This window comes from Filicampus tigris, chromosome 14, assembly GCF_054856515.1.
Source record: "Filicampus tigris isolate MCC_2025a chromosome 14, RoL_Ftig_1.0, whole genome shotgun sequence".
NCBI classification, from domain to species: Eukaryota; Metazoa; Chordata; class Actinopteri; order Syngnathiformes; family Syngnathidae; genus Filicampus; species Filicampus tigris.
In genome coordinates this window covers 23,739,967-23,764,910 of record NC_141230.1, presented here as the reverse complement: position 1 = coordinate 23,764,910, position 24,944 = coordinate 23,739,967, and the positions used below count along the sequence as shown (strand labels likewise).

The 24,944-nt window shown below is 53.7% G+C and overlaps 2 protein-coding genes across 4 annotated transcripts; both read right to left on the bottom strand.

The window, feature by feature from the left end:
- Positions 1–86: 86 nt before the first annotated feature.
- Positions 87–16,565, bottom strand: itgav (integrin, alpha V). Its single transcript, XM_086050999.1, has 33 exons — positions 16,274–16,565; positions 15,637–16,106; positions 14,027–14,151; positions 12,951–13,042; positions 12,059–12,173; positions 11,911–11,972; positions 11,799–11,847; positions 10,847–10,969; positions 10,729–10,773; positions 10,554–10,597; positions 10,412–10,468; positions 9,820–9,872; positions 9,677–9,752; positions 9,463–9,592; positions 9,278–9,375; positions 8,632–8,725; positions 8,517–8,562; positions 8,243–8,347; positions 8,088–8,143; positions 7,857–8,011; positions 6,830–6,967; positions 6,647–6,714; positions 6,414–6,558; positions 5,789–5,881; positions 5,434–5,513; positions 5,267–5,347; positions 4,816–4,921; positions 3,614–3,772; positions 3,415–3,546; positions 3,221–3,334; positions 3,047–3,154; positions 2,858–2,977; positions 87–1,636 (listed from the first exon to the last, which is right to left on the bottom strand). Exons 2-33 carry the CDS (start codon positions 15,831–15,833, stop codon positions 1,544–1,546), a joined length of 3,159 nt encoding a protein of 1,052 aa, XP_085907125.1. The 5' UTR covers positions 15,834–16,106; positions 16,274–16,565; the 3' UTR covers positions 87–1,543.
- Positions 16,566–17,409: 844 nt separating this feature from the next.
- Positions 17,410–24,217, bottom strand: qtman (queuosine-tRNA mannosyltransferase). Of its 3 annotated transcripts, XM_086051039.1 has the most exons (10): positions 24,055–24,217; positions 22,542–22,735; positions 21,941–22,108; positions 21,664–21,840; positions 20,498–20,653; positions 19,938–20,047; positions 19,690–19,834; positions 19,464–19,534; positions 19,170–19,261; positions 17,410–18,801 (listed from the first exon to the last, which is right to left on the bottom strand). In XM_086051039.1, exons 1-10 carry the CDS (start codon positions 24,067–24,069, stop codon positions 18,736–18,738), a joined length of 1,194 nt encoding a protein of 397 aa, XP_085907165.1. In that variant the 5' UTR covers positions 24,070–24,217; the 3' UTR covers positions 17,410–18,735. The 3 variants fall into 3 exon arrangements, with proteins under 3 accessions (XP_085907165.1, XP_085907163.1, XP_085907164.1); XM_086051037.1 differs by lacking the exon at positions 24,055–24,217 and having other exon boundaries at positions 22,542–24,044; XM_086051038.1 differs by lacking the exons at positions 17,410–18,801; positions 24,055–24,217 and adding an exon at positions 18,810–19,111 and having other exon boundaries at positions 19,191–19,261; positions 22,542–24,044.
- Between the last annotated feature and the right edge of the window lie 727 nt (positions 24,218–24,944).

Genomic DNA, 24,944 nt, shown 5'->3' with positions numbered 1-24,944 from the left:
TTGCACCCCCCGCCCCCTTGCACATAAGAACAAGGACTGAGTGACGTCAAGAAGGTGAACAATAACGATGGCGCCTGACACTAAAGTGTTGAGAAAGGAGTTTATTTTTCAAAGTTACGTGACAAAAGACCATCAAAAAAGAAAAAACAAAATCAGACACCGAGCTAGCCGAGCACCTTGGGCGTCGCTCGGCTTTGCTGGAGCTTTTCGGCGACATTCAGTGCACCAAATGCATTTGCTAGCGTAAGGAAGGGGAAAAAAAAGTCACTAACACAATGAAGCCTGGTGCTAACAGGAAGTAGCATATTGCGGCTAGAAACTTGTGGGTGAACGCCATTAGCCTAGCGAACTAGCTTGTCCGTTAGCCAGGTCCAGTTTACATCTGCTAACTAGCTAGTGATTTTGAAAAATAAATATTAAAGAGAACTAAACCAAACATCTGTATTTTTGGCAACATGTGCCACAAATTGTCAAAACACACATTTGTGATGGAAAATTTCTTTGAGGAAACAAAGCAAATAATTCATCCACGTCACATTCGAGTAAGCGAGGCTTATTGAAAATTGATCAGCAGGAAGTGCAAAGTGATGGGCGGCGTATTACACAATTTCAAACAATAATAGCGTCATTAATTCTATTTTTTTCAGCATATAAATTCAAAAGACGGTTTGTTAATGTTGGTGGCAACAGCACATGACAGCAATAAAATGTGAACATTCTACATCAAGCCAGCCACCATGTTTGTTCACGAGGACCAACTGCAAAATAAAAGCCAAACAAGGCAAGTAGAATTGGGCAAGCTCTTATTTTGAAGTTGAGACCCTCGTTGGCGTAATGCACAGAATTGTTGGTGGGGTCCATCCTGAGCGCAGTCCGCAGTAGCTGCCGTCACAACGTTTTGGATGCGACAACAGCTGCCATTGGCCGGCTCGTAACTTGGACCGAGCTTCTCCTTGCTGAATTTTGAACAATTCTGTTGGGTATTTTAGGAAATCAAGCTAGCGGGAATTAAAGAGTACATTTCACATTCTCGTGAGACTGAAATGATTTAAAAATGGCTGCTCGCATTAGCCAGTAGATGTTTTAAAAGTGTGTGTGTGTGTGTATACATGTACATACATATACATACATACACATATATATATATACATATACATATATATATATATATATATATATATATATACACATACATACACACACATACATACATACATACACACACACTTTTTTTTCAATAAATACTTTGTAGAGTGATGTGGTGTAAACAGCAGCAGATGGAGAAATGTACAAGGCAAAGTTTTGACATCCTGGGTTTAGTTCAACTTTAAAAGTGTTAGAAGTAAAAAAAATAATAATAAAAAACATGTTGGGCAAATGCAGTGTTAGCGAAGAACAGTGGCTAGCATGTTGATGACGAGTTTAGCATCGGGCTTAGTGGAGAAACCTTACGTTTGTGCGGATGCCAACAAAGTGCAAAGAGTCTGTGACGGTGCTCACGTGTGCCTTTGTGCTACGCTATGCTACTCTAAGCTAGGCTAGGCTAGGTGTCAGTGTTTCCGTTCTCCTCAGGCTGCAGCTGCTCCTTCTCCAGGCAGTCCTCCTGTGGGGGGCGCACTCGCTTGAAGAAGCCCAGCTGGATGCGCACGCACGCACGCACGCACACACACACACACGACACGCACGCACGTTATCAGCACATCTCCCACATACAGATGACACGCACGCACGCACGTTATCAGCACATCTCCCACATACACATGACAGCCGAAGCATCAAATTGCCTTATCATAGCTGCATTTAACATATTCCTAACATGGCAACTGCGTATACACGTCAGGAAGTCGTTAAGGTCCTTTTGCGCTTGCTTAGCCAATCACAAGCATTCGATGGAGGGCAGCAGCAACGAGGCGCACGCTCGCGCGCAACATTCCATTCCCAAAAGAAAAAATGCCTGCGCATGATAAGGCCGGCGCAGAAGTTGCACATTAGATGAGTTGAGCAGGGGGAGGAAAAAAAAAAAAAAAAGTCTGCTGTAGTAAAGTCATGGGCGGCGTTTTGCAGTGAAAAATGGAAAAAAAACAACAACAAAAAACACGGGCGTCAAGCAGAGTGCGGGCGGCTCTGGCGCGCGTGGCAGAAAAGGCCCCAAAAAGCGAACGGAGGCAAGAAATTTGTTGCCGAAAGCTCTGGAACGCAACTTGCACATTTGCCATGCGCAAGGCTTGCGATGCGTTGCAAGCACAAAGTTGTTTTGCTTGCTTGACTTTGTTTGTGGCCACATTGAGCAGGCGCTGCCTGTCGGGCGCACCTGCTGCAGACTTTTGCCCACTTGAAAATCAGTCATTGCAATTTGTCAACTGCGGCCTTGTGAATCCCGTTGAGACTTTTCAGTGCTTCAAGTCACCTGGAAGTCGCCTCTGGCCACTCGATGAGCTCGTTTTTCGCGCAACTTTTCAATGACCGCCGCGTCCTATCTGATCATTGACAGGTGAAATTTGGCGCGACACCAGTCGGTCCAAAATCTGCCTGGACTTCAAGCAGCAACCGTTTGCACACTTGGACCGTGAGTCCTGTGTGTGTGTGTGTGTGTGTGTGTGTATTTTGGCAAAGCATTCTTTGGGTGTGATCCTGCCAATAGAAAAATGGCTTATTGTTTGGCTTTGGCGTGTGACCGAATGAAGCCCTCCTTCCGTTGGTTGGCCAACTTGACTTGAGAAGCTGAAATTCCGGCATGACTCGCCCTCAGCAGTCACAAGAGCTCACGTAGGTACGCACGCGCGACAGTTAGCACGCGTCAAGCGGCCTTCGAGGTGGTCACGCTGCATTTTGCAGACGGCGGGTTACTGTTCCTCACCTTGTACATGACGAAGATGAGCAGCGCCAGCAGCAGCAAGCCGGCCAGCACGGCCAGCGCCACCACCCAGCCCGGCACCGGCTGGGGGGCGTCGGCCACCCACAGCACCGACACGCTAACCTGCCGGCGAGACAGACGTTAGCGCGCCGACGTGCGAACTAGCGCCCGCCGGACGCCCGCCCGACTTACGGTGGTGCTGTTGGACGGCAGCGTGGCCGGAATCTTCTTGTAGGGCATCTGGATGACGTTGAAGGAGGCGCCGGACACCAGCACGTACGAGCGATTCTCGTTCTCCGCCTAAATGCGAACACACCGCAACCATGATGACCATGCCACGCTGTCCCGGAGCGTGCGCGCGCGTACTCTGAGGAAGCTGTTGACGTCCAGTCGGGAGTAAATGAAGACGATGGCGTTCTTCTTCCTCTCCAGACGGCCCACCTGACAGCGAAGCTTCACGCAGGCGGCCGCGCCGCAGTCCTGCGCGCACACGTCAAGTCGTCAGGTCGTCGCCGCGTGCCGGCCGGCCGGCCGGCTGCGGCGGCGGCGGCGGCTTTTACCAGCCTGACGAGGTCGTCGTCATCGGCGCCTCGCGTCTCCATATCTCGCTTACGCAGGCGCTTGCGCTCTCGTCCTTCCGTCTGTCCGTCTCCACCGCTGGCGTTTTTCAGCGCTGCCGGGGAACTCTCCAACTGGCGGCCACAAACCGGCATTAGCGCCGCCCACGCGCAGCTTGCGGCGGCGGCAAGCGCCTCTTACGGTGACGTTGCGCGTGTTGAGTGGCACGTCGCTGGAGCAGTTGACGGGTCCCTCCGTGTCCACGTGCGTGATGTAGAGGAGGGAGGCGTTGTTGTGCGCGTACGGCCACTCCACCTCCAGCGAGGCTCGGCTCAGCGTGCTGGGGCCGCTGTTCAGCAGCTGCGCAAGCACAAAAGCCGTCAGGGGCCCGCCGCCTCATCCCGCCCCAACGTCGGCTGGCTCATGCGCAACCGATGCCGTCTTCAAGACCCGACCGGTACGAGGACTCAACCGCGGTGTCGTCACCGACAGCACGGGTACTTCTGATACGTAAGCTTTCCTCAAAAATAACGGCTTCTAATTTGAAGCAGCCATGTCCCGATGAAATTTGCGGCCTTTTACTACAATGGTTTTCTCTTGCCGTACACATCGCATCTGTCATACTGTGCATGGATGCCTTCGGTTCCCCCGCTAGCGCTACTCAGCCATCCCTAATAATGACAAGCTGCTGCTTCTTTTGCTTTTTGAAATCCAATAAGAAATCAATTCTAAACTGGCTAAACTTGAGGAAATGACTGCAAACACACACAGAACACTCATTTTATGCCCCCCCCCCAAAAAAAACAAACAAAAACAAAACAATGAAAGGGAGGCATTATACACGGGACTTAAAGAAATGTTTTTTTTGTTTTTTAACATCGTTTGGATGTTTACGAGCTAGTAGGCAGTAGCTGGTGGTTGTCGAAGAAAAGAGAATCCCTGATTTGTGGAGCATTTCCGTTCACGCAACGGAAGCCGAGATGCTTGGCGCGGTCAGACCAAAAGTACAACAGTTAAAAGCAGCTACAAAAGCAAAGTCAAGAAGTCCCCCCAAAATAATAGCGTACTCAAGTGGCAATCAAGAGCGCACAGTGAAGCTTATGGAAAACATGACTTGGAAGGACCTTCATCCCAGGTTGGGGAAAAGAGCCTCGGTTTTTTGGGGAACCCGAACTCTTTCACACTTCAGGGCCATGTTTGGAATCTGGACTCATTCATTTGGGTCACCCATAGCGGCAAATTGTCTCGTCAAAAAGAAAAGGAAAAAAAAAAAGGAAGCTTCCTCAGGGTAATTTTTGGGGCGTGCTCATACACGCCCGTGTCTTCTTCACAGCTTCTAAACGGGAAAATAAAAAAAAAAAGAGAAAAAGGAGCAGCCTAGCAGTGTGTGCTTGTGCGCGTACCTCGTAGACGTGCACAATTTGCGGTCCGATGTCATCGCCGGTGAGCGGAGGAACTTTGGATTGCCAGTTGGCGATGGGAAGCAACAGCTGACCAGGAGACGACGTGCTACAAACACAGGTTTAGTGCGCACCCACACACCATATATATCAAAAGTGGACACACCCCTGCCGAAATGCCAGCTTTGTTGTCACGTTCCCCAAAAGATGAGCGCACGACGCTCGACATCCGTCCGAGGAGCGCAGCTGGTGCTGCAAGCTTACTAGAACGGCCGAACTTTATACGGGGCTCATGAGAAAGGGGGCGGGCAGCTGACTCCATTTGGATGCCTATCCTTGTGTTGGAAGCACAGCCGCTAAGCCCAAGCCCTTTGTGTCAACCAAAACATTTCCCTTGGTCTCATCCTTTTCCATGACGAAAAGCTGCCATTTCCACTTTTGCTGTGCGCGTTACCCGCGTATGGAGACTTGTGCCACAACAATGAGTTTGGTGACGCTGGAGACTCTTGCGCTGGTGCTGTTGAACTGGTTGGAGCTGCAAAGAGGCAAAGCGCCGGCCGGCCGGCAAAGGTGAGCCGAGGCCAAGCGAGGACAACCGGCCGTCCTCTTTGCACATCTGACCTGACCATCTGCAGGTCAAAGCGCACGTCCGTGTCGTCCTCCGACAGCTGATGGATGCTGAAGCGCAGCTCGGCCAGCACCTGCCCAAAAAAGGGGCGGACAATTGGCAAGTGAGGGGGGGGGGGGGAGCACCAACACAACTTGCTATGACCTAGATGCAGACTTGTTTTCTGGGACAAACTCTTTTCTCTCCGGCAAATAAAACGGTGGAAACAAAAGCCATCTTCAATCAAAAACGAAAAGTCACAGAGAAGAGGTTTCTCAGATGTTGATTGAAGTGAAAAGTGCTTGACTCAAACACATCTCCTTTCAGCTTTGGATACAACATTTGTGTGCGCGTGAGGTTCTGTCCGACCTTGGTTCCGCCTTTCATGGGGTTGCCCAGATCGCACACCACCATCTTGGTCTGGTTCTCCTTCTTGTAGGCGCACGACAGCCGGCTCAGCGTCTGCCGGCACAAAGGCACTCGTCAGTCGTCGGCACGCGTCGGTCGTCGGCGCGCGTCGGTCGTCGGCGCGCGTCGGTCGTCGGCACGCTCCAGACCGGCAAAGTCAGACCATCTCTCAGCTGAGTCACAACGCTTGGTCGCATGACGCATTTCTCAAAGGAGCCACAAGCTATCGCTTGAAAATAAGAGGAAGGCAAATCGGACACGTCCCTTCCAATACTTTTGCTGGCTTGAGAGCAAAGGAAAGAAAAAGCGCCCTCGTCATCTTTTCAAAGGTGGCCGCGAGCCTTTTTGGACATTGACAAACGTCAATCACGTCATCCGTCGGCGTCGGGGCGCGGGCCTTTCCCGTGGGCCGACGCCCTGGGCGTCACGTGACCAAAGTCGGGAAAGGGAGGAAAAACGGATGAAAAAGCCGAGGAGGAGCGTGTTTGGACACCGCCGAGGTTCGATTGCAAACAGCCTTTCTGGACTGGAGCGCCACGTGGACGGCCAAGCGGTCACCGAGCGGTCAGTTCGGGGCGGCGCTCACCTGACTGCGCACCACGCCGGTGAAGTCGGCCTGCTGCGGCGGGAAGACGTGCAGCTCGGCCTCGTAGGCGCCCTCGCCGCGGTTCTCGGCCACGATCTCCAGCGTCAGCGCGTTGTCGTCGCCGATGGCCATCTCGGAACGGTCGCTGCCCATTTAGAGAGCTTTTAGAGACGCCGGCCGGCGCCCACGCGGTTTCGTTTGCGCGGCGCGGCCGTCGTCGTCGTCGTCGTCACCTCTGGACCGACAGCCGCAGGTCGGGCTTGCAGATGTTGTCGTCGCCGCAGTCCAGCAGGATGTGAGCCTGCGCGCCCGCAGGAAGGCGTCAAACGGGCAAGCAATCAAGCAAGCAAGCAAGCAAGCCGGGCCGGGCCGGGCCGGGCCGGGCCGGGCCGGGCCGGGCCGGGCCAAGCGCTTACCTGTCGGGTGACGTTGGGCGGCGCCGCCACGTCCAGGACGGGCAGCAGGCCGTTGCGGTCTCGGGCGCGCCGGTAGTCCAGGGCGTACTCCAGAACCACCGAGATGGGCGTGATCTTGTCGCGAAAGTCGCGGTCGTCCTGCCGCCACAAAAGACGCTCAAGCGCCGCAAAGACCAGCACGTGCGCAAACCGCCTTCCTCAACTTCCTTTCCTTTCCTTTTCTTTCCATCCCTTCTCGGAACAAATCGGGCAGGATTTCAAATCGACATCGGCGGATGAGCGCTCCGGGCCCAAAACGGGCAAAAATGTGGAGTGCCCTTTTCCCGACGACTGCAAATGTCAATTTGTAAGCGGCTTTCGTGGGGGACTGCACACATCGCACAAGATTTACTGTTGGGAGGCGGCAATTCCGACCATTTGGAAACAATTCATTGCTTACGCTAGGGAACAATCTGGGGGAAAAAAAACAGTCACTTTCTCTCTCTTGCCTAGCCGTCCAGTTTTTTTCCCCACGGCCTCCCGTCCGGATAAGCAGCATGCCAGGCAGCGGCCGCAGTAAGAAGAGCCGATTGCGATGGCACTCGGCTACGTGGCGACTTCCCAATTGTGAGGTCAAAGGCCATCGCCCCAGCGGCAGCTGCAATCAGCAAGCTAGCAAATTGGCAATGAAGAGGAGAGGCGCTGAAGCTGGCAAGCGCCGGCGTAGCCTTCAAAGGGCCACAGGAGGTTTCCCAGCTCGGAACTCCTCCGCCGCAAGACTTTGATTGACAGACACGCGTCGATTTCATCCGTTTGAAGAAAGCGGCTCAAAAACCGGACAGGCGAGTGAAACTCACTTTGGGATTCCGCACCAAAAATGTTGTCGGAGCCAACTCAAGCAAAATTGTTTGCCAGTGTTGTCAAAAATCTTCATCAATCAATTTGATCATGGCCTACCTAGTTGTCAATCAAGAAGAGCAAAGAGAGGGAGGGAGGGAAGGGAAGGGAAGGGAAGGCGTGGCGTGGCGTGGCGTGACGCCGGTCCTACCCTGAGGAAGACGTGCTGCTCCTCGCAGGCGGGCCCCCCGCCGTTGCTCAGCGTCATGTTCTTGGCGTAGCTCACGCTTCGGCCGTGCAGGAACAGGACTCGCTTGGCCGCTTCCTTCTGCTTCAGCCGGTCCAGGAGCACGTCAACGCGGAACGCTGGCCGCCGCCGAGGAAACACACCGTCACAGGAAGCGCGCGAGGAGGCGAGCCGAGCGGCCCGAAGCGTACTCACTGAGGGACGAAGGCGCCCCTGGCCCGCTGGCCTTCAGGCAGTACTTGACCTTGAAGCTGCGGACGGCAGACGGACGGCAGACGGACGGCAGACGGACGGCAGGCACGTTATGGGAGGAGGACAAAGGCGGCGGCAGGAGGCGGCGGCTGGCTCACCAAGACACGGAGGCGCCGGACGGCAGCGTGCAGCTCTTCTCCTCGGGGTTGATGATCTGAGGGCTGACGTCCAGCGTGGCATTCACGCTGATCACCGGCCGCGCTCTGCACGCATGCGCGCGCACACACACACACGCACGCGTTTGCATGTTGGAGCTCAGGGGAGGCCTCTCACTCCAAAAAGTGCATTGCAGCCTTACAGATGCCACAGCTGGGAGCACCTGTACACACGCACGCATCATAACACATGTACACACACACGGAAGCTACTTACCTGTACAAAACAGCCCTGTCGGCTCCAAAGACTCCCACGAGTAAATCTGTGACACACAAACATTTACAAGCTGTCATCACACCTACTTTGTGTGCGTGCGTGTGCGCGCGCGCACCTGGATAGCCGTTGCGGTCTATGTCCGTGTTTCCCGTCATGGAGTAGCCGAAGCTGGCGGGCATGTAGCTGGACGCCCATTTGCCCTGCAGGACCTGGCGGGTGGCACGCATGCTAGTTAGCATGTATGCTAAGATGACGCTTCCCAAAAAAAAAACAGCTCATTTGCACATGTGCTCCAACTAACGCGCGTGGCAAACATACCAAATAGGTTCTTTGAAGAAGACAAATATTCACACTGGAAAATTCACAAATGAGGAACACATTTTCTTTCCTCAAATTCGTCACTGTTCGAATGGATTGTATTCAATTTGAAAAGCAAAGCATTTCCCTTTCACAAAAGCGTCCATCACTGTGGACGGCATTTTGCCCTTCTGCTCAGGGCGCGCAAAGTTTGTTTGGCCGCCGATGCGAGGCGGCTTGCTCGGGACGGCGGGTGGCGCCCCCGTCACGCCCGCACGCGCTCCCTCTTTTGGGATGCGAAAGCAGCACGGGGGGCGTGGGGGGCTCATGTCATTCAGCGGCAAGCGGGAAGTGGACCTGGACCCGCAGCGCTTTGCCTGCCGATCCTCACCGTGACGACGACGGCGGACGGGCCGCGCAAACGGCCTGCGACTGCACGCGGCCAGCCATTGTGGCGCTCGTACCTGCGAGGGCGCCTGTGACGGGCCCTGAGGACCGCCGTTGTGGATGTACACCTGGCCCAGGTGCTCCACACCGCCGTAGGGGGCTGAGATGGCCACGTCTGCAAAAACACACAACGCGTCACCATGCGCGCACAGACCTGCGTGTGCGCGCGCGTCTCTGCGTGCGTGCGTGCGTGCGTGCGTGCCATTGTATCCGTCCATGTTGAGATCTCCGAGCGCGGCTATGGACGAGCCGTATCGGGCGTAGACTTCGGAGCCGGTGAGCATCAGCGGAGGCTGAAAGGAAAATCCTCCTCGACCCAAGAACACGCACACCTGGACGCAACACGCACGCACATTTCACGTGAGCGCGCTAGCGAAGATATGAAGCGCAGGCGCAGGTGCAGACGCGTTCGTTACCTGTCCCACCTCCCTCAGCTTCCCGTCCGAGCCTCGGTCCATGAAGAGAGGCGCGCCCACCAGCAGGTCCAGCAAACTGAGTGCACGCACGAGCGTCGCGTAACATGCGAAGGTGAACAAGCGCGAGCGAGCGCGCAACTCACCCATCCTGGTTGACGTCGCTGGCGGCAACTGAGTGTCCGAAGTAGGCGGCCATCTTGAAGGGACAGAAAGAGGCCACGGCGGAAGATTTGGGCCGGCCCGGAAAGCGCATGAGAAGGAAGGCGCCGCGTCAACGCGTTTGCCACGCGTTTGCAACCTGCCAAGTCATTTTGTTGCAAGCAAAAGCTGCCATCGGCCTGATTTCGCAAAGGCGACAAGTCGTTTCTTTCTTATCGAGGATTTCCGACGTCTCCCAAGTGCTCGGCCCTGCTTGGTTTGCAAAGAAAAAGGTGACAAGGGCAGCGGGCACTTGTCACCTCGCTCAAAATTTTCTTTGTTTTCCTTGGAGGCCTAAGGCACACAGTCGGGAAAAAGGGCGAAAAACCGCCCCGTGCACTTGGGACACTGAAAAGGGCACCTGCCACCGAACATTCCTCCGACCGCAGCGCTGGCCGTTTGCCAGCAAAGGCCAAGCCAAAGAAAGAAGCGACGGCGCCTTTGACGTTTCCTGAGCGAGACGCGGCAGGGAGCAGACGGCGAGCGGACGGGAGCGGGCCTGCCGCGCTCCGATGGCCAGGCAGGAAGTGCGCTCACCTGACTTCCTGTGAAGTTGACCATGGACTCCATGTTGTGGCCGTTGAAGATGTTGACCTGAAAGGCGGCACGGCACGGGCGTCAACGCACGCACGCACGCACGCACGCACGCAACAGCGGCGGCAGGAAGTGCGCCACTCACGTAACCCAGCGCCTTGTCCCCCCGCGGCACACCCGTCACGTAATCTGCAACCAGGGGAGGGGGCGCACTTTCAACTCAAAACCAGGCCGAGGCAAAAACTCGGACCGCGACGGACTGCGCGGACGAAGCGGCCCGAGCGGTGAGCGAGTACGGCCAGCGCCTACGTGGAGGCTACCTTCTTTGGCGTCATCGTTGAAGTCTCCGACCGTCACCGAATATCCTGGTGGAAAAAAGGAGAGGCGGCGTGAGCGCTGTCCGACCCTTCCGTCGGGCCCGCGCGCCATTTTGTTTACCCAGGTAGCTGTCGTCGTACTGGGCGCCGGCCGACTTGGTGGCCAGCGTGTTTCCGTAGGGGCTGATGTAACTCTTGTCGAATCGGGCAAAGATTTCAGACACGTCGTCCGATATCAGCTGGCCTGTGGAAGGGGAGGGGAGGAATGGGACAATCAACTCCAGACTGGCCCAGCGAGTGAAGCTCCTTGACAATGCAGAGCTTGGACGGAGCGGGTCTCAAGCTTCCGCTTGACGCCGACGGCGCTCCGACTCCGCTCGGACTTGACACGGAAGGCGTTTGGACGAAAGGCTCCGCGCTCTCACGTTCGGGACGCTTTCAACTTTTGCCGCTCATATTCGGGCCGGTCCGTTTCAACACATTTGCGTTCCCGAGCCGGACGTGCGCTTTGGCTTTCGGCCGATCGAGCTTGACGCTCTTGCCCGGCGTGTCGAGCGCAACGCGGCAGCGGAAATAGACCAAGCGTCGACACGCCAGATGTGGAGCGCAACGCCGCGCGCTCCGCATTGCATCGCAATCGGTGGGCGCGGCCGATCATGACTCAGCGTTTGTTGGGAGCCCATTCGGCCGCGCACGCACAGACTCGTCTCAGGCGCACCCTGTTGACTTCCCGATTGCAACACGAGAGCAACCGCGGCAGGCTTTTGACTTTCGGGACGGCCGACGGCAAGCAAAACGGGAGCGGCCCGCACCGAGCTGACTGACCGTCGCTCGCTGCAAAAAGCAAAGAACAAAACAATTTCCGTTGCCAAGCTCGTTTTTTCTTCAAGCGAAGGTCGCGTGAAGGGCGGAAAGGGGGCAGGCGAGGACCTTTCGTCTTCTGGTCGCCTCCCAGCGGACAAAGTAAGCGGCGGACTACGAGCGCAGCGGGCCCCACTTCGGGCACCCCTGGACTCGAGCGGCAACAGCGAGAGGCCAAAGAGGGAAACAAAGTCAAATGCGGCTGACGTGACCTTGCCAGTAGAAGCTTCCGGGTCCTCCCACCACCACTCGCTTGTCCATCTGCAACACACGCAAGTTCCCTTAGCACCTGAGCACGTTAGCACGCCGGCCGGGGGCGCCTACCTTGAGGAAGTCGGCGCTGAAGCCCGCCTGGCAGAACCCCTGCCCCTCGGGCGAGTTGGCGCCTGCAAAAAACAAGCGCGTGATTGGCCGGGAGAGGGCGCGCCGGCGCGGGCGGCCGGTTGGGCGGGCGTAGGCGGGCGAGACGCACTTGAGCGACAGGGAGAATATTCCACCACCGTCTCATCTTTCTTCAGGAAACACGTCCCCACCGGCTCGCGCTCCGACACGCCGAAGGTGGACCACTGGTAGAGGGGCGCGCACGCCTGCGGGTCCCACACGCGCGCGCACGCACGCACGCACACGTCAAGCTCGGCACAAAGACTTGAGCCGTTTGAAGGCTGCCAAGGAGAGTTGGGCGGTGGACGAAAAGCATCAACGGGCTCAAGGTTTTGTTTTGGGAGCGCAGTGATCACAGTTTGGCCTTTTGCACGCCACTTGCTTTTCCTTTTTCAATTGGAATTTCCGCTCCGTGCCAAAAGCTTGGCTGGCGAGCCCCCGCGTTGACGCTCGGCCATTTTGCGCTGGAAGCCAAGTGTCATCGATGCGCGAGCTGCTCGTCAACGTGATTCCCAGCCGGGCCGCAACCTACGGTGACTTTGCCGAGTCGCTCTCGTCCGACGGCGTCAGCAAGAGAAGTCCCGGCTTCCGTTTGGCCTTTGTGGAAAAACTGGCCACATGCGTACTATCGCCATATTTAACACGTCGCTCCCGCTCGAGCACATGCGCGTTGAAGTTTGCATCTGACTGCTCACATTCAGATCAAAGCGGAACATGATTGCACGTCGCCCACGATGCCGATGTTGATCTTTCCACGTACGGGGCGGCTCATCCGGGGGCCAGAAAGGAAAAGCCCTGCCACAGGTGCTTGGAATCAACTGAGCTCGTTTACCTGCCGGTTGAGTAGAAGCGCCTGCGGCTCGGCTAAAGCCAAACTGTGGCAGGGCTTTTCCTTTCTGGCCCCGGATGAGCCACCTGTGACGATCGGCGAGCTGAAGCGAGAGATTCAACCCGAGCCGACGGAAGAGTCGCGAGCGTCTTACCAGGATGTGCTCGCCGTCCGAGCGCACCGAAGCGCCGAACCACTGCTTGGACTTGAACTCCATCTGCGCCCCGTCGGCGTTCTTCCGGTCACCTGCAAAAAGCGGGGCCGGCCACTCAGACTTTTGCAGGTGCGACCCTGAAGCCGCGCGACCTCCGCAGGGCGCGCCCGGCCCCAGCTCAGCCACACGGGGACACGGGAGGTCCGCCCCTTCTCCCCCAAGCGCCCATTGAAGGCTCACAAGTTTCACATTCCAGACTGAGTACACGGTTTCGCTGGCAAACAATGACGTCATTATGTGTTGGACACATGGACCACTCGCATGAAAAACTTTTTGGTTTTTGGGGGGGGGGGGGGTTTATTCTGTGAGTCCAAACAAAGAAATCTTTTCAAATTGGCAGGTGGTCGGTTTTTTTGTTTGTTTATTTTTCAAACTCGTGCAGGCGTCTGCCAAACACAAACTGGTCGCGGGATGGCCAAATGCCAATTCATTTGGTCTCCACAATGCTAAGCTGTCATGTTTGTTTGCCCCAAAAATGGCGCAAGGGTTGAGCTGCTCACTTCCTGTTCTATGACACACACACACACACACACACACACACCCAGCAATAATCCCCGATAATGCCGTTGAATCATGCAGTCGACATTAGCACCAAGACTCATTCCTTTTCCGACACGCGCGTACACACGCACACACACGCACGCACACGCACACGCACACACACACACACACACATACACACACTCCGTGTGGTTCTTGAATTTTCCTCCTGCAATTTGACCAAATTTTCTCGTTCGGACGACATTTGCATTTCTCTACAAAAAAATGGCCTCCAAATTTGAGCGAAGCGGAACTTCCAGCGTGCCTGTTCCAGCACAGGAGGCGCAGCGTGAAAAAAGGCTCACTTGGAAAGAAAAAGATGGCTGAATTGGAGCAAAACCAAAGTTTTTGCCAAGGGTCGTTACTATTGGAAACATTTGGCGACAAGCCAAAGCGCCGCGGAGACTCAACGAACGAGCGAAGCGACGACCGAAGGAGCTCGGTGAATGGAAGCATTCGGAAGGGAGCGGGCGTACCGGAGGAGTCGAAGAGGATCTGGCGGCAGGCGGCGGCGCCGGCCCAGGGGCAGCTGTAGACGGCCCCTCGCTCCAGCACGTCGCCCGACGCGTTGGCCCGCGGCGCCCCGATCAGGACGTCCGACCTGAGCACATCAGCACGGCGCCTCGTCACGCTGGCTCGCTTCCGGCGCGGCAAGTCAAATGTATTTATCACAGGAAAGTCTCAAAGGGCTTCACATATGCACCAGATCATACGCAGCGCATCCCCTGCTATGTTCTTCTTTGCGATCTCTGATTGCCTCATCCTCGTATCATTGGAGCCGACGTGTATCACTATGTCGGCGTACCTAGTGTTGTCTGCCCTGTTCTGGTGTCTAGTCCCTTTGCGAGTCAGCTCCCGAAGATTAGCTTCAATGTCGGGTGCTCTGGCCCCAGGAATACACATTACGGTGGCTGGATTTGTAAGCTTAATGTTACGGCGAATGGAGTCACCTATTACTCAAGTGCGGGAGCCAGTAGACCGAGGTGGAATGGGACTAGCTAACGGCCTGAATCTGTTATGCGTCAAGACCGGCGCGTTTGGCTTCTGCTGCGTGCGCGCCACCCCTACCCTCAGATTTCTGCAATAGCCTCAGCTTTCCAACCGTATCCGGACCATTATCGGATCCTCGCTTTAATACCTGACCTGATCCAAGTGGCCCATACACATGCGGGTGCGTGCCTCCTGAGACTACTTTTGTCCTATGACGTCTTAGCTGAATCTTAACGAGTGTGCGGCGCTCTCTGTATTGACATTAGCGCAGCCCAAAAAAAACACCCAATCTCTTCAATGCCTGATTGGCTTTATCGTCACGTGTGGGCTGTGCAACAGAATCTTTCTCCTTGGACACTATGACCATGAGCGTAGTTCTTGCATCATCAGATTAGGACATTTTTGCTTCGATGAGGTCGACTGAGTCCAATCTTGCTGCATGCTTTCCAAATAGCGCACACATTTACACTTGGGAGAGTGTAATTAGCACTTTCTTAGCATCTAACCACACTTCCTTTCTTCACACTTTCTGGTGTGCGAGACTTTTGGCTCAATTACATTTCATGAAATAACAGTCAATTTTGTCACTGGAATATTTTGGGGAATTACCCGTTTTACCCCCCCCCCCCCCCCCCAACCCAAGAAAACGTTTTTGGGTGGTTTGTTTGTTTGTTTGTTTTGGGGGGGATGGGCTGGCTGAATGGCACTTTCAACCTTGTCAACGGGTAATGTGGATTTGAGTTTCGAATTCAAGTGGTAAATGAAGGCACAAGGCACTCATCCAGCTTGGTTTCGCCAGGAAGTGCGTCCTCGTCATGTTTCCAATTATGGACAACAAGCGAGACCGAGTGAAGGCGCACAAAGCCGAGTGAAGCCACGCCTACCCGGAGAACACTGTGGCGCATGCGCAGCAGCCAGGCTCCCACTCGAAACAAGCGACCTTCCCAAAGTGCTTGAAAAAACAAACCAAAACAACCCCAAAAGTCCATTTGGCTCACTCGTCCGCGTCAAGCTGACCCAGCAAAAGCGGGACGGCTGTCCAGCGAGCTTTCGGCGTTTCTTTGTAAATGTAGCGAGAGTGAGACATCTTTCTTACTGTTGGCTGTTGGGAGCTTTAAAGAAGTCCACCGAGAAGCCGAAGTAGCTGCCCGACGGGCCGTCGTACACCGACGGCCGCTCGGCGTCCAGGTTGAACGCGCCTCCGCGCGGCACAAGCACGGCCAGCACCACGAGGACGGCGACGGCGGCGGCGGCGGCGGGCAGGCGGCCACATCGCCCCGGCCCCGCTGCCATGGTCGGAGGAGGAAGAGATGGAGGACGGTAGAGAAGCGGGCAAGGAGGAGGCTTAGGCTGGAGCTTCGCGGAACTTTCGCCCGCTGACTAGCCGGCGAGGGTGCGTCTTTCTCGAACGTTATACACACAAACCGGCGGCGCTGGCGTCTCCGTTTGGCCGCTCTACGCCGGACAGGGTGGTCGGAAGTCGGATGGAGGCGGACGAGCGGCTGCCTGTCACGGCTGTGAGCTGTCTGCGCGTTCTGGTGAGACGTCCAGACCAGGGGAAACAACCTGTGACGCCACATGAAATCCGTCGAGTCCCTGTCAAAATAAAAACTCTACCCTCTTTTCACAATAAAAGACCATTTCATCTTTCTCCGTAGACCGAGAAGTACTAAATGTCCAAGTCAAAATGACATTAAAAATGAAAAACATCGATTTAGCAATAGATCACAAACCTCTGCGTGCAATAGAAGTTGGTGTAGCTTGCATCACTGCATGAAGGCCCTTACTTGACACTGATGACTTGCACGGAATGCAATCAGCCAGGGATGCAACATCCGGACAGTAGCAGCCGACTTCCAAATGATCATCACAATGCAACAGCATTGACACTTGATGTTTTTATCAACGGCCAAAAATGCCGCTCCATATTTCCGTTCGTCGCTGTAGTCATTGCACACTGGCAGATGCACTTCAAAAATGACATTGTGAAAAAAAGTCTTTCTCCCACACTATATGTACGTTTTGTAAGATTAGAGTGGACAAAACATATTGGGGGCAACTTGCTAATATGAGTGACTTTTGTGGCACACATACAGCCGACGTATACGCATGCAGCAGGCCGATGACTGAAGCTGCAAAGTTCATAAAGGATGATGATGATGAAAAGCAAAGGTCCACTTTTTTTTAAAACACATTTGCTGCTGTTGACAGGTCGTTATTGTACAAACCAATAGTACAGTATAAAAGTTGGAGGGCTGGCAAGAGAGATGGACATGGGCAAGAACGGACGCCCATTTTGGGGATGGAGGACGGAGAACGAGAAGACTAAGCAAGTACGTTAGTGGCTTTTCTGTCTTGTCTGTCACGTTATCGTCCTTAACCGCGTGTCAAATACTGACTGATGTTTTGGGTTGGGTTCTTCGAAAAAGAAAGACTGTTCTCTTCTGCGATACCACGGAGCCACCTTTGTTGACTGCCTGCAACAACATTGAACATTCCTTTTTCTTTTTGATATGCGTTCCCTGCAGTAATGTTCTACTCACAGGCATAGTCTGCCCTCCAGTGGTTCAACACATGCGATACCATGGATCACCGCACAGGAGCCTATTTCACCTACGAGGAAAAAGGTGGATAGCAACTTTGCACTTCTACTGCACGGCAACCAAATTTCCTGCTATTTCACGGCTACGCCCCCCCCCCCAAAAAAAAAAAAATCAAAATCGTTTAAAAACATCTTCGAGTCCTCGAATATGGGAACAAGTTCAACTAGCCGGCAGGATTTGTGAAATATTGTATAGCTGTTTTGTTTCTGAAAGGCATTTTACTTACATTTGAGTTCAAAATAAAATCAACGTGTTTTGCCTAAACATTCACCTTTTTTATTTTATTTTTTAAATAATGGTACACATTCTGTCATGGTTAGTAAACTTCTGTCTCTATACTATTGTGTATATGTGAGGTCAGTGCACGTAACGTGTTTGTGTACATCTATTCAGTCCACCCATTATCCAAACCGCTTATGTGAATTTGCTTACGACCCTCCGAGTGGATATGCAGTTCTTAGGGATGCCAGCAGAGGGAGGCATTGCACTGTGACACGAACTCGTCTTGCTCTTCATGCGCACCACAAATGCTATTTAGCATCACAACGCCAAGACGCAGTCACAATTAGGATAATATTTAAAAAAAAAAAAAGTTTATTTAGAGAACGAACGAAGGTAAAACAGCGGGGCTAAGGCTAAATGTTTAACCTGTGATGTGCCTAATGAAGCGTCCACCGGGCAGCACATCAGGGTAATGAGGCGCTGCGATGACCTTTGACCTGGGCTTTGGTGACGTTGGCGCGGTGGCCCCGGCGCGTGTTTGTCTCTTGTCGTGCTTTCGGGATTATTTGCGATGAGGTCGTAATTCCGCTTTAATCTGCTTTGAGGCGCCAAGTGGAATTTTTTGATGAGAGCGGCAAATCCTGCGAAAGCAAAACTTTGCCGTCGTCACCTTACGACTGACCGACCGACCTCCGCCCAACACAACACAGTTTGACGGATAAAAAGGGCTTTCTTTTAAGTGCTGTATGAAACGTGTTTTTCGAGGTTCATTGTCATTAAAAGCAATGAGTTTTTTGACCCCCGACGCTGGTTGAGGGGAACAGTTGAAGTAAAATGGCCTTTAGAATGAGTATCAAGTGCCAAAGCCACAAAAACGTTGTGGCCATCACAATGTTTCATCCTTGCAGTTCTTCAAGTAAAGACAAAAGTACATTTCATCACAAAAGAATAATACATCTATTTCATAAGAACAGTAATAGCAAATATAGGAACAATAAACAAAATGTTCTGACTAACAAAACAATTGCCACTTGTGAACGGTCTTTCTATCGCAATCCATATGTCCAAAATGCTCCCTTTTTTGAGGAGACCCCCAAAAGCAGCACGTTAGTTCAACCATGAACATAGAACACCCCCACGTGTGGACTGACGAATAGGACAGATGGCTGGCCAAAATTGGAGACTGGGCAAATTGTGAGATAGGAAGTTACGGCCCGATGCGAGTGAATTATGAACGCAATTGTGAGGGGAAGAAAAGCCTCTAGGTCTGCTTAAGTGTTTTTTTTCGGTCTTGTTTCCCATTGACCTGCCAGCCGATTATGTTTGTTGACGATCACTTGATCAAAGGGGGGGAAAGGCATCGATCTTCCTCACGGGCTCAGCAGACTGCGGAAAGATGGCCCGAGGACGTCCCACGAGAAACGGGATGTGTCCACCTGCGAACACAAACATCACATGCTAAACTTAGCTCAAAGAAGTGCCGCTAAGATAGGCTAAGCTAAGCCAAGCCACACTGGCTCCTGATTGAAAGTCGTCATTGGCTTTTTGCAGCTTCAACGCATCCTTTTCACATGGCAGCGTGTTGGCTACACAGTTGCATTTTGCTGTCCTTATTTTTCCACGTGGAAAATGTTTGTGCAACTCGCGTGGCAGAATTCGGCAAACGCCAGCGCATCGTTAGCCCAGCCGCCCACGGCGGACAGCGGGGGTCACCAAGGCGACATTGTGAATTCCGAGAGGCGCTTACTAGAAAAGAAAGTGTTGCATATTAATTAGTGTCTGTTTCTGCGTCTGCGTGCGATACCTTGAGGGTGTGTGTGCGTACGTGTCTTGGTTGGGCACAGAAGTTGCGCAACCTCTTGAGGAGCTGCTGAGGAGTGGCGTACAGGTACTCCGCTGAGGGGAAAAGAAGGGGCGGGGGGTCATTGTCACTGGCTGGAAGGCACATCATGTGGGCGGGGCTAACAATTACGCCGCACACATGCGCTCAAATGTGTGTGTGTGTGAAATTGGGCGTGAGAAAGCTAGTTTGTGAATGTTTGTGTGTGTGTGTGTGTGTGTGTAAGTACAGGCTGTGAGTGTGTGTGTGCACTTTTACCTGGGAAGATTTCAGGGTACACTAAAGCATTGGGACACAGAGGGTAACAGCCACAGTGCACCGCCTCCAACCTTAACAGACACACGCAGACCCGCAAATGATTTCCAGTATTGTGGTGCTGCAGGTTCTTGTGGCCGCTCTGCAGACGGTTGCCAAACGCTGCGCGCTGCGTGTTGCGCGTTGTGCGCCTGGCCCGAGTTGCGGGCGGTCAGGCGACGTGTCTCACACGGCCACTCCAAAGAACTCGTGTCGCGCGGTGGACAGGACCAGGTCGGCCTGGCACAGGAGCCTCAGGTAGCGCTCTCGGGACTCCACGAAGCCCCAGTGCAGCACATGCGAGGCCAGCAGAGGGCGGCAGCGCGCAAACACCTCTGAAAACAAGGGCACACGCGTTAGCACGAGCGGCGGCCGGCCGCCGCAGTCTGCGTCTGCGTCTGCGTCTGCGTCTGCGTCTGCGTCGCTTTGCGTGCGTACCCGGCGCGTCGCTGAATGTTTGCCCGAGTACAGACAAGTGGAAGTTGAGTCCTTCTTCTTTCAACTTCAACATGGTGTTGAAGAACAGCTCGGGGTCCTTGTCATGCTCCCTGCACACGCACACGCGCGCCATCACTTGCTGTTTGTCAAAGAGAGCTGCAGAAGACACGGCAAACGTGGGCAGCGCTAATGTGAGGATGCCGCTATCCAGGCCACAAGCAGATTAGCGGCAAAGATGAGAAGAAGATGAAGTCTGGCGGCCGCTAATCCTAATTTGAGCCGGCGCAATAAAAGCGGCGGCGCAGCTGTAATCCAGCTGTGTTTTGCTCAGTTGAGAGCCGATTAGGGCGCCCCCGCCTGTGTTGCTGACATGAGAGGACGGCAAAAACACATACGACAAAAGCGCCGCACCGTAAGCTCGTTTACGCAAACGCGCCGGCATCAGCCACCTTTGCGCTCGGGCGTCACGCCGCACACTCACGGGAAACGTTTAGCCACGCGCAAACGTTGTTCCTTACAACAACGGTGACAATTGTGGAGAAAGAATGGCGGCACCTCACCAGCGGTGAGGCCAAACGATGTGCAGTGGCTTGGCAGGAGACGCGGGGCGGCGGTCCGAGGCCACTTGCGCGCCGGCGCTGCCCGCCGGCCCCTCCGTGACGTCGTGGCTGTGCGCCGCCGCCACGCCACGCGCCACTTGGTATTCGGGAAGCAGCCTGGAAACAACAAATGCATGCACACACTCACATGGGCGAGAGGGACCAGTGTGTGCGTGTGAGGAGTCGAGACCGAAAAGTATATCACCACAGAAGTGTTTTATATTGGTCCATATCGATATAAATTGGATTTTTTTTTCCCTTTTTTTGAACTATTGAAATGAATGACCCGGAGAAAAATGGATTCAGGTTATTTTGTTTGAACATAAGACTCAACTTTTGAGAAGAGGTCAACCTAACTATGAAAGAGTGAAATAAACTGGTGACAATAAAGCGGAAATCAAGTCCGTTTTCAACCTCATGTGCTTAGTAGGGCTGGGCGAAACGTCTGAAAAACGGTCCCGATCCAAGTATTTCATATCAGTCAATATTGATCTTAAGAAAATAACTTTTCTCCTCCTGCGGCATCCGCGCACGTGCCTGCACCTCAGCCTCCAGTGTGTGTGTGTGTGTGGGGGGTGCGCGTGTGTGTGTGTGTGCGTGTCGACACATGCACAGATGAGGATGCGTGCAAGCGTGTGCACTTGTGTGTCGGGACTTGAGCTGACCACCTTGTCCTGAATGACTGACAAGCGACACACGCACGGATGAGGATGATGTGTGCGCGTGCGCGTGTGATGAGGTACGGGATTAAGGAGGATGAAGGTGCTCAGCAGATGTTTTTCCGATTAAACTTGATCTTCTTTGATTAAAGAGCAAACAAGCGAGGAGGACACATGCGGCGGAAGGATAAGACGCGTCATATGTTGATGATGTCACCGGCGTGGACACGCACACACAGGCCGGCCGACCGAATGTCGGAAGTGGGCGGCCGATGGCGCTCGTGAAAATTTTGCATGCAGTTATATTGTATTTTGGAAAAACATGACGCGACGACATCCTGTAATGAAGTGCGTCCAAATTTCACGCCGCAATACAACTGATTGCGCCGCTCCGTCCGCTGTCCGGCGCGAGCCTTCTTCATTCCGGCATCCTGCCTGCGCACGTCCCTTCTGGATCACGTCACTGACCTGCTGACGTCAGCCAAGTGCAGCGGGAAATGAAGGACCTGACACTTGGGCCGAATGACGTGCACCAGGTTTTTGGGGGGCCGCCGGTCCGGGACCTTGTTCAGGAAGGGCTCCACGGACGACAGGAAGGAGTCCATATTGAAGGCAGAGTTGAAGACCACCGCATCGGCCACCAGGCTGACGGAAAAAACGTCACGTGACTCGCAAAGGGCTCCGCCAGGGAGGCTCCGCCAGGGAGGCTCCGCCAGGGAGGCCCGGCCGAAAAGACGACGCTCACCACGACAGAATCTGGTTGTAGCCGTACTGGAAGTCCCGATCCTGCTCCTTGCGCACCGGGTACACCAACTGGTTTTCATGGAAGTACAGAACCTTTTTCAGCTGAGCCAGATCGGGTCGAAGAGCCACCAGCTCGCACAGGTTCAGAACCGAACTGCAGAACAAAACCCTGCCAGCCAGACAACACAGTCACATGGGTAGAAGTCTCACGGTCCAGACACAAACAAGTCTCGGATCCAAAGTCTGTGTGTGTGTGTGTGTGTGTGTGTGTGTGTGCGTTTGGTGCGTGTGTGCGTTTGGTGCGTGTGTGTGTTAGCCAAGTGCTCGTTGCTTGGTGGCCAGGTCCAAAGTGCCCCAAGATGACACAATGGAGTAGACCACAACGTTGAACAATCTCTTTCCGACTCTCATAGCGAACCGCAGGAAGGTTTGATTTCCAGCATTTACCATTTTAACCCGCATTTGAACACGTTTACTTGTTCAAATGCACCCATCTGGAAATGATTGATTGATGATGAAAATGGTTGCGGACTCTTTGGCGAGTCGATGAGTTGGGGATGAATTGTTGCGCGTGTGGACGGCAGCGCGTGGGGTGCGGGTACCTGTACGCCGGGTTTGGAGTGACGTTCTGGCTGAAGTAGAGCGCCGAGGTCCTGGCCCTCCAGTGCCACTTCTTGGCGGGCGTGGTGAAGGCCACGCAGGAGTCCAGGTGGGCGCTCAGCAGGTCCAGCAGCTGCCTGTGCGAACCGCCGTAGAAAGGTTCCAGGAGCAAGACCCGAGCAGGAGGCGGCTTGGCCTGACGACAGGAAGATGAACAAAAAAAACAGCCAGCGCCGACGGACGGACGCCGAGTGAGTGACAGGCCGGGTGAGTGACACGAGCGCCGGCCGGCGGTCGACTCCATTAGGGACACAATGCCGAGTCATTTGTGGCGGGCGCCACAATGGCCGCGGGTCCATCAGGCGTATCTGCAGACGCAAATGAGCTGGCCTATCAGCTGCACAAGGCATTATGGGACATGGCAGGCCCTCGGCTGTCATTACGGCTCCCATTGTGCTGGCGAATACGCGCCACGGTCGCGTCCTACGCAGATCTCCGGCACCCAAACGCTGGCCGAAATGATAACATCGACCTCACGTGACCTCCTGCACGCACGCACGCACGCAGATTGTTAGCGCTCGCAACGCAGCGCTCCCTCTTCCCAAGGTCGGACGAGGTCATGAACGGGCCCTTGGCCGATACGTTGTCATATTGTGACGGCAATGACCAAAACTATCCCTCTGAGTCAGCCACGTGGCGCAGCTGCATGAAAACGCCAGCCGAGTGATTGGGGAGTCGGCGAGGACAAATGATTCTCATTCCCGACTCCCCGACCGTAAAAAAGGAAAGGCAAGTTTGCGTTTAGATGCTAGCCAGAAATTGGAACACTTTCACCTGTTAAAAAGGAAAAAGTCCTCACTTCCATTTTCAATTTGTCGCTGGGAAACATGACTTTTATCACTGCCAATTGTCTTTGCAAGATGCAACACTTCTGGTCTCATCTAAATCACTTGCTCTTTGAAATGTTGCCTGCATGGCACCGACGCTTATGTGGTCTTTATTTTATTCGCTTTTTCGTGACAAACTATAGAATACAAAGATCAGGCAATGCAGTCGGCATTGATGCGATCCGTTGGAGGTAAGCGACAACAATGACGTCATTCGGGCACACAACTCGTTTTCAGCTTCTTCCAAATGTCGCTCTAGTGGATGAGCGACGATTGTGGGAACGAGCCCGCTGGCAGTGCCCAGTCCAGCCAGTTGTGAAGTTGGACTCTAGTTGGTTAGTGTTAGCAAAACGTTAGCTCCTCGCCGAGCAGCGATAACGTGTGGCCGGCTGCGTGGCTTGAGTGTAGCCGTTAGCTCGGCTAGCTGTCGGGTGAGCTGAGCAAACGGCAACCGAAGTCACACTTGAAGCCCAATAACAACGACGAGAACAAGCTAGAGGCAGCTGGACGCTAAATGGCGCGGCTAGCCGAGGAGGTAAGGGCTAATACTGCCGACGGAGAGCCAAGTTTGTCTGAAGCCCGCTGCCAGCTAGTTCGGCTAAGAGCTAACAAGACAACACGCACGCACCTGTGGTGACTCCATTCGGCTGGCATGACGACCATACGTCACGCGGCGCGTATGACGTCACGCGGCGCGTATGACGTCACCGCGTCGTCTCTGGTCATGACGCTCATGACCGATGGCGTTAACATCCACGTGAGTTGATGTAACAACGTCAGCTGACTTTTTTTGAGTTCCATCTTAATAACCACCTGCATATTCCTGCATATAGCCACCTGCATATTCTTAATATGCCTTACAAACGTTCAATTCAACTTTAGTTGAATAATAACTACAGGATTTATTGGATTTGACTGGCACACATTCAAAGTCAGTGCAATATATTTCGGTAGCATTTCATTAAAAAATAGAGAGGGAGGGAAGGAGAGAGAGAGAGAGAGAGAGAGAGAGAGAGAGGAGAGAGAGAGAGAGGAGAGAGAGGAGAGAGAGAGAGAGAGAGAGAGAGAGAGAGAGAGAGAGAGAGAGAGAGAGAGAGAGAGAGAGAGAGAGAGAGAGAGAGAGAGAGAGAGAGAGAGAGAGAGAGAGAGAGAGAGAGAGAGAGAGAGAGAGAGAGAGAGAGAGAGTGCGAGAGAGAGAGAGAGAGAGAGACTAAAGTTGTCCATCAGTTGCAGGTGCTTCAAATGTGTTTGAGGAAACTAGTGTAAACGGGCGTACCTCCCAAATCCCCACTTTTCAGGAGAGCCCCAAAGCGGCCTGTTTGTTGTTTGTTGATGAACATTGCATCGTCAAACAGCAATTAAGCCATTTTCAACACTTGAGATTGGTAACTCATTCACACATATGTGGACTGTCTGACCAATTGTATCGGCGGATTTGTGGAAAAAATAGGAAATTGACCAAATTGAGACATAGAAGATTGCGGCCCATCACTAGCGGATTGTGATCGTCACATTTAT

Coding starts and splice junctions, on each gene's coding strand:
- itgav (XM_086050999.1), bottom strand. CDS start 15,833: ATGGCAGCGGGGCCGGGGCGATGTGGCCGCCTGCCCGCCGCCGCCGCC. Junction 4,922..5,266: donor GCACAAGTCTCCATACGCGG/GTAACGCGCACA, acceptor CTGTGTTTGTAG/CACGTCGTCTCCTGGTCAGC. Junction 3,155..3,220: donor ACGTCAACAGCTTCCTCAGA/GTACGCGCGCGC, acceptor GTTCGCATTTAG/GCGGAGAACGAGAATCGCTC.
- qtman (XM_086051037.1), bottom strand. CDS start 22,843: ATGGAGTCGACCGCCGGCCGGCGCTCGTGTCACTCACCCGGCCTGTCA. Junction 19,262..19,463: donor GTACCCTGAAATCTTCCCAG/GTAAAAGTGCAC, acceptor TTTTCCCCTCAG/CGGAGTACCTGTACGCCACT. Junction 18,802..19,169: donor TACGCACACACACCCTCAAG/GTATCGCACGCA, acceptor TTGTGTTCGCAG/GTGGACACATCCCGTTTCTC.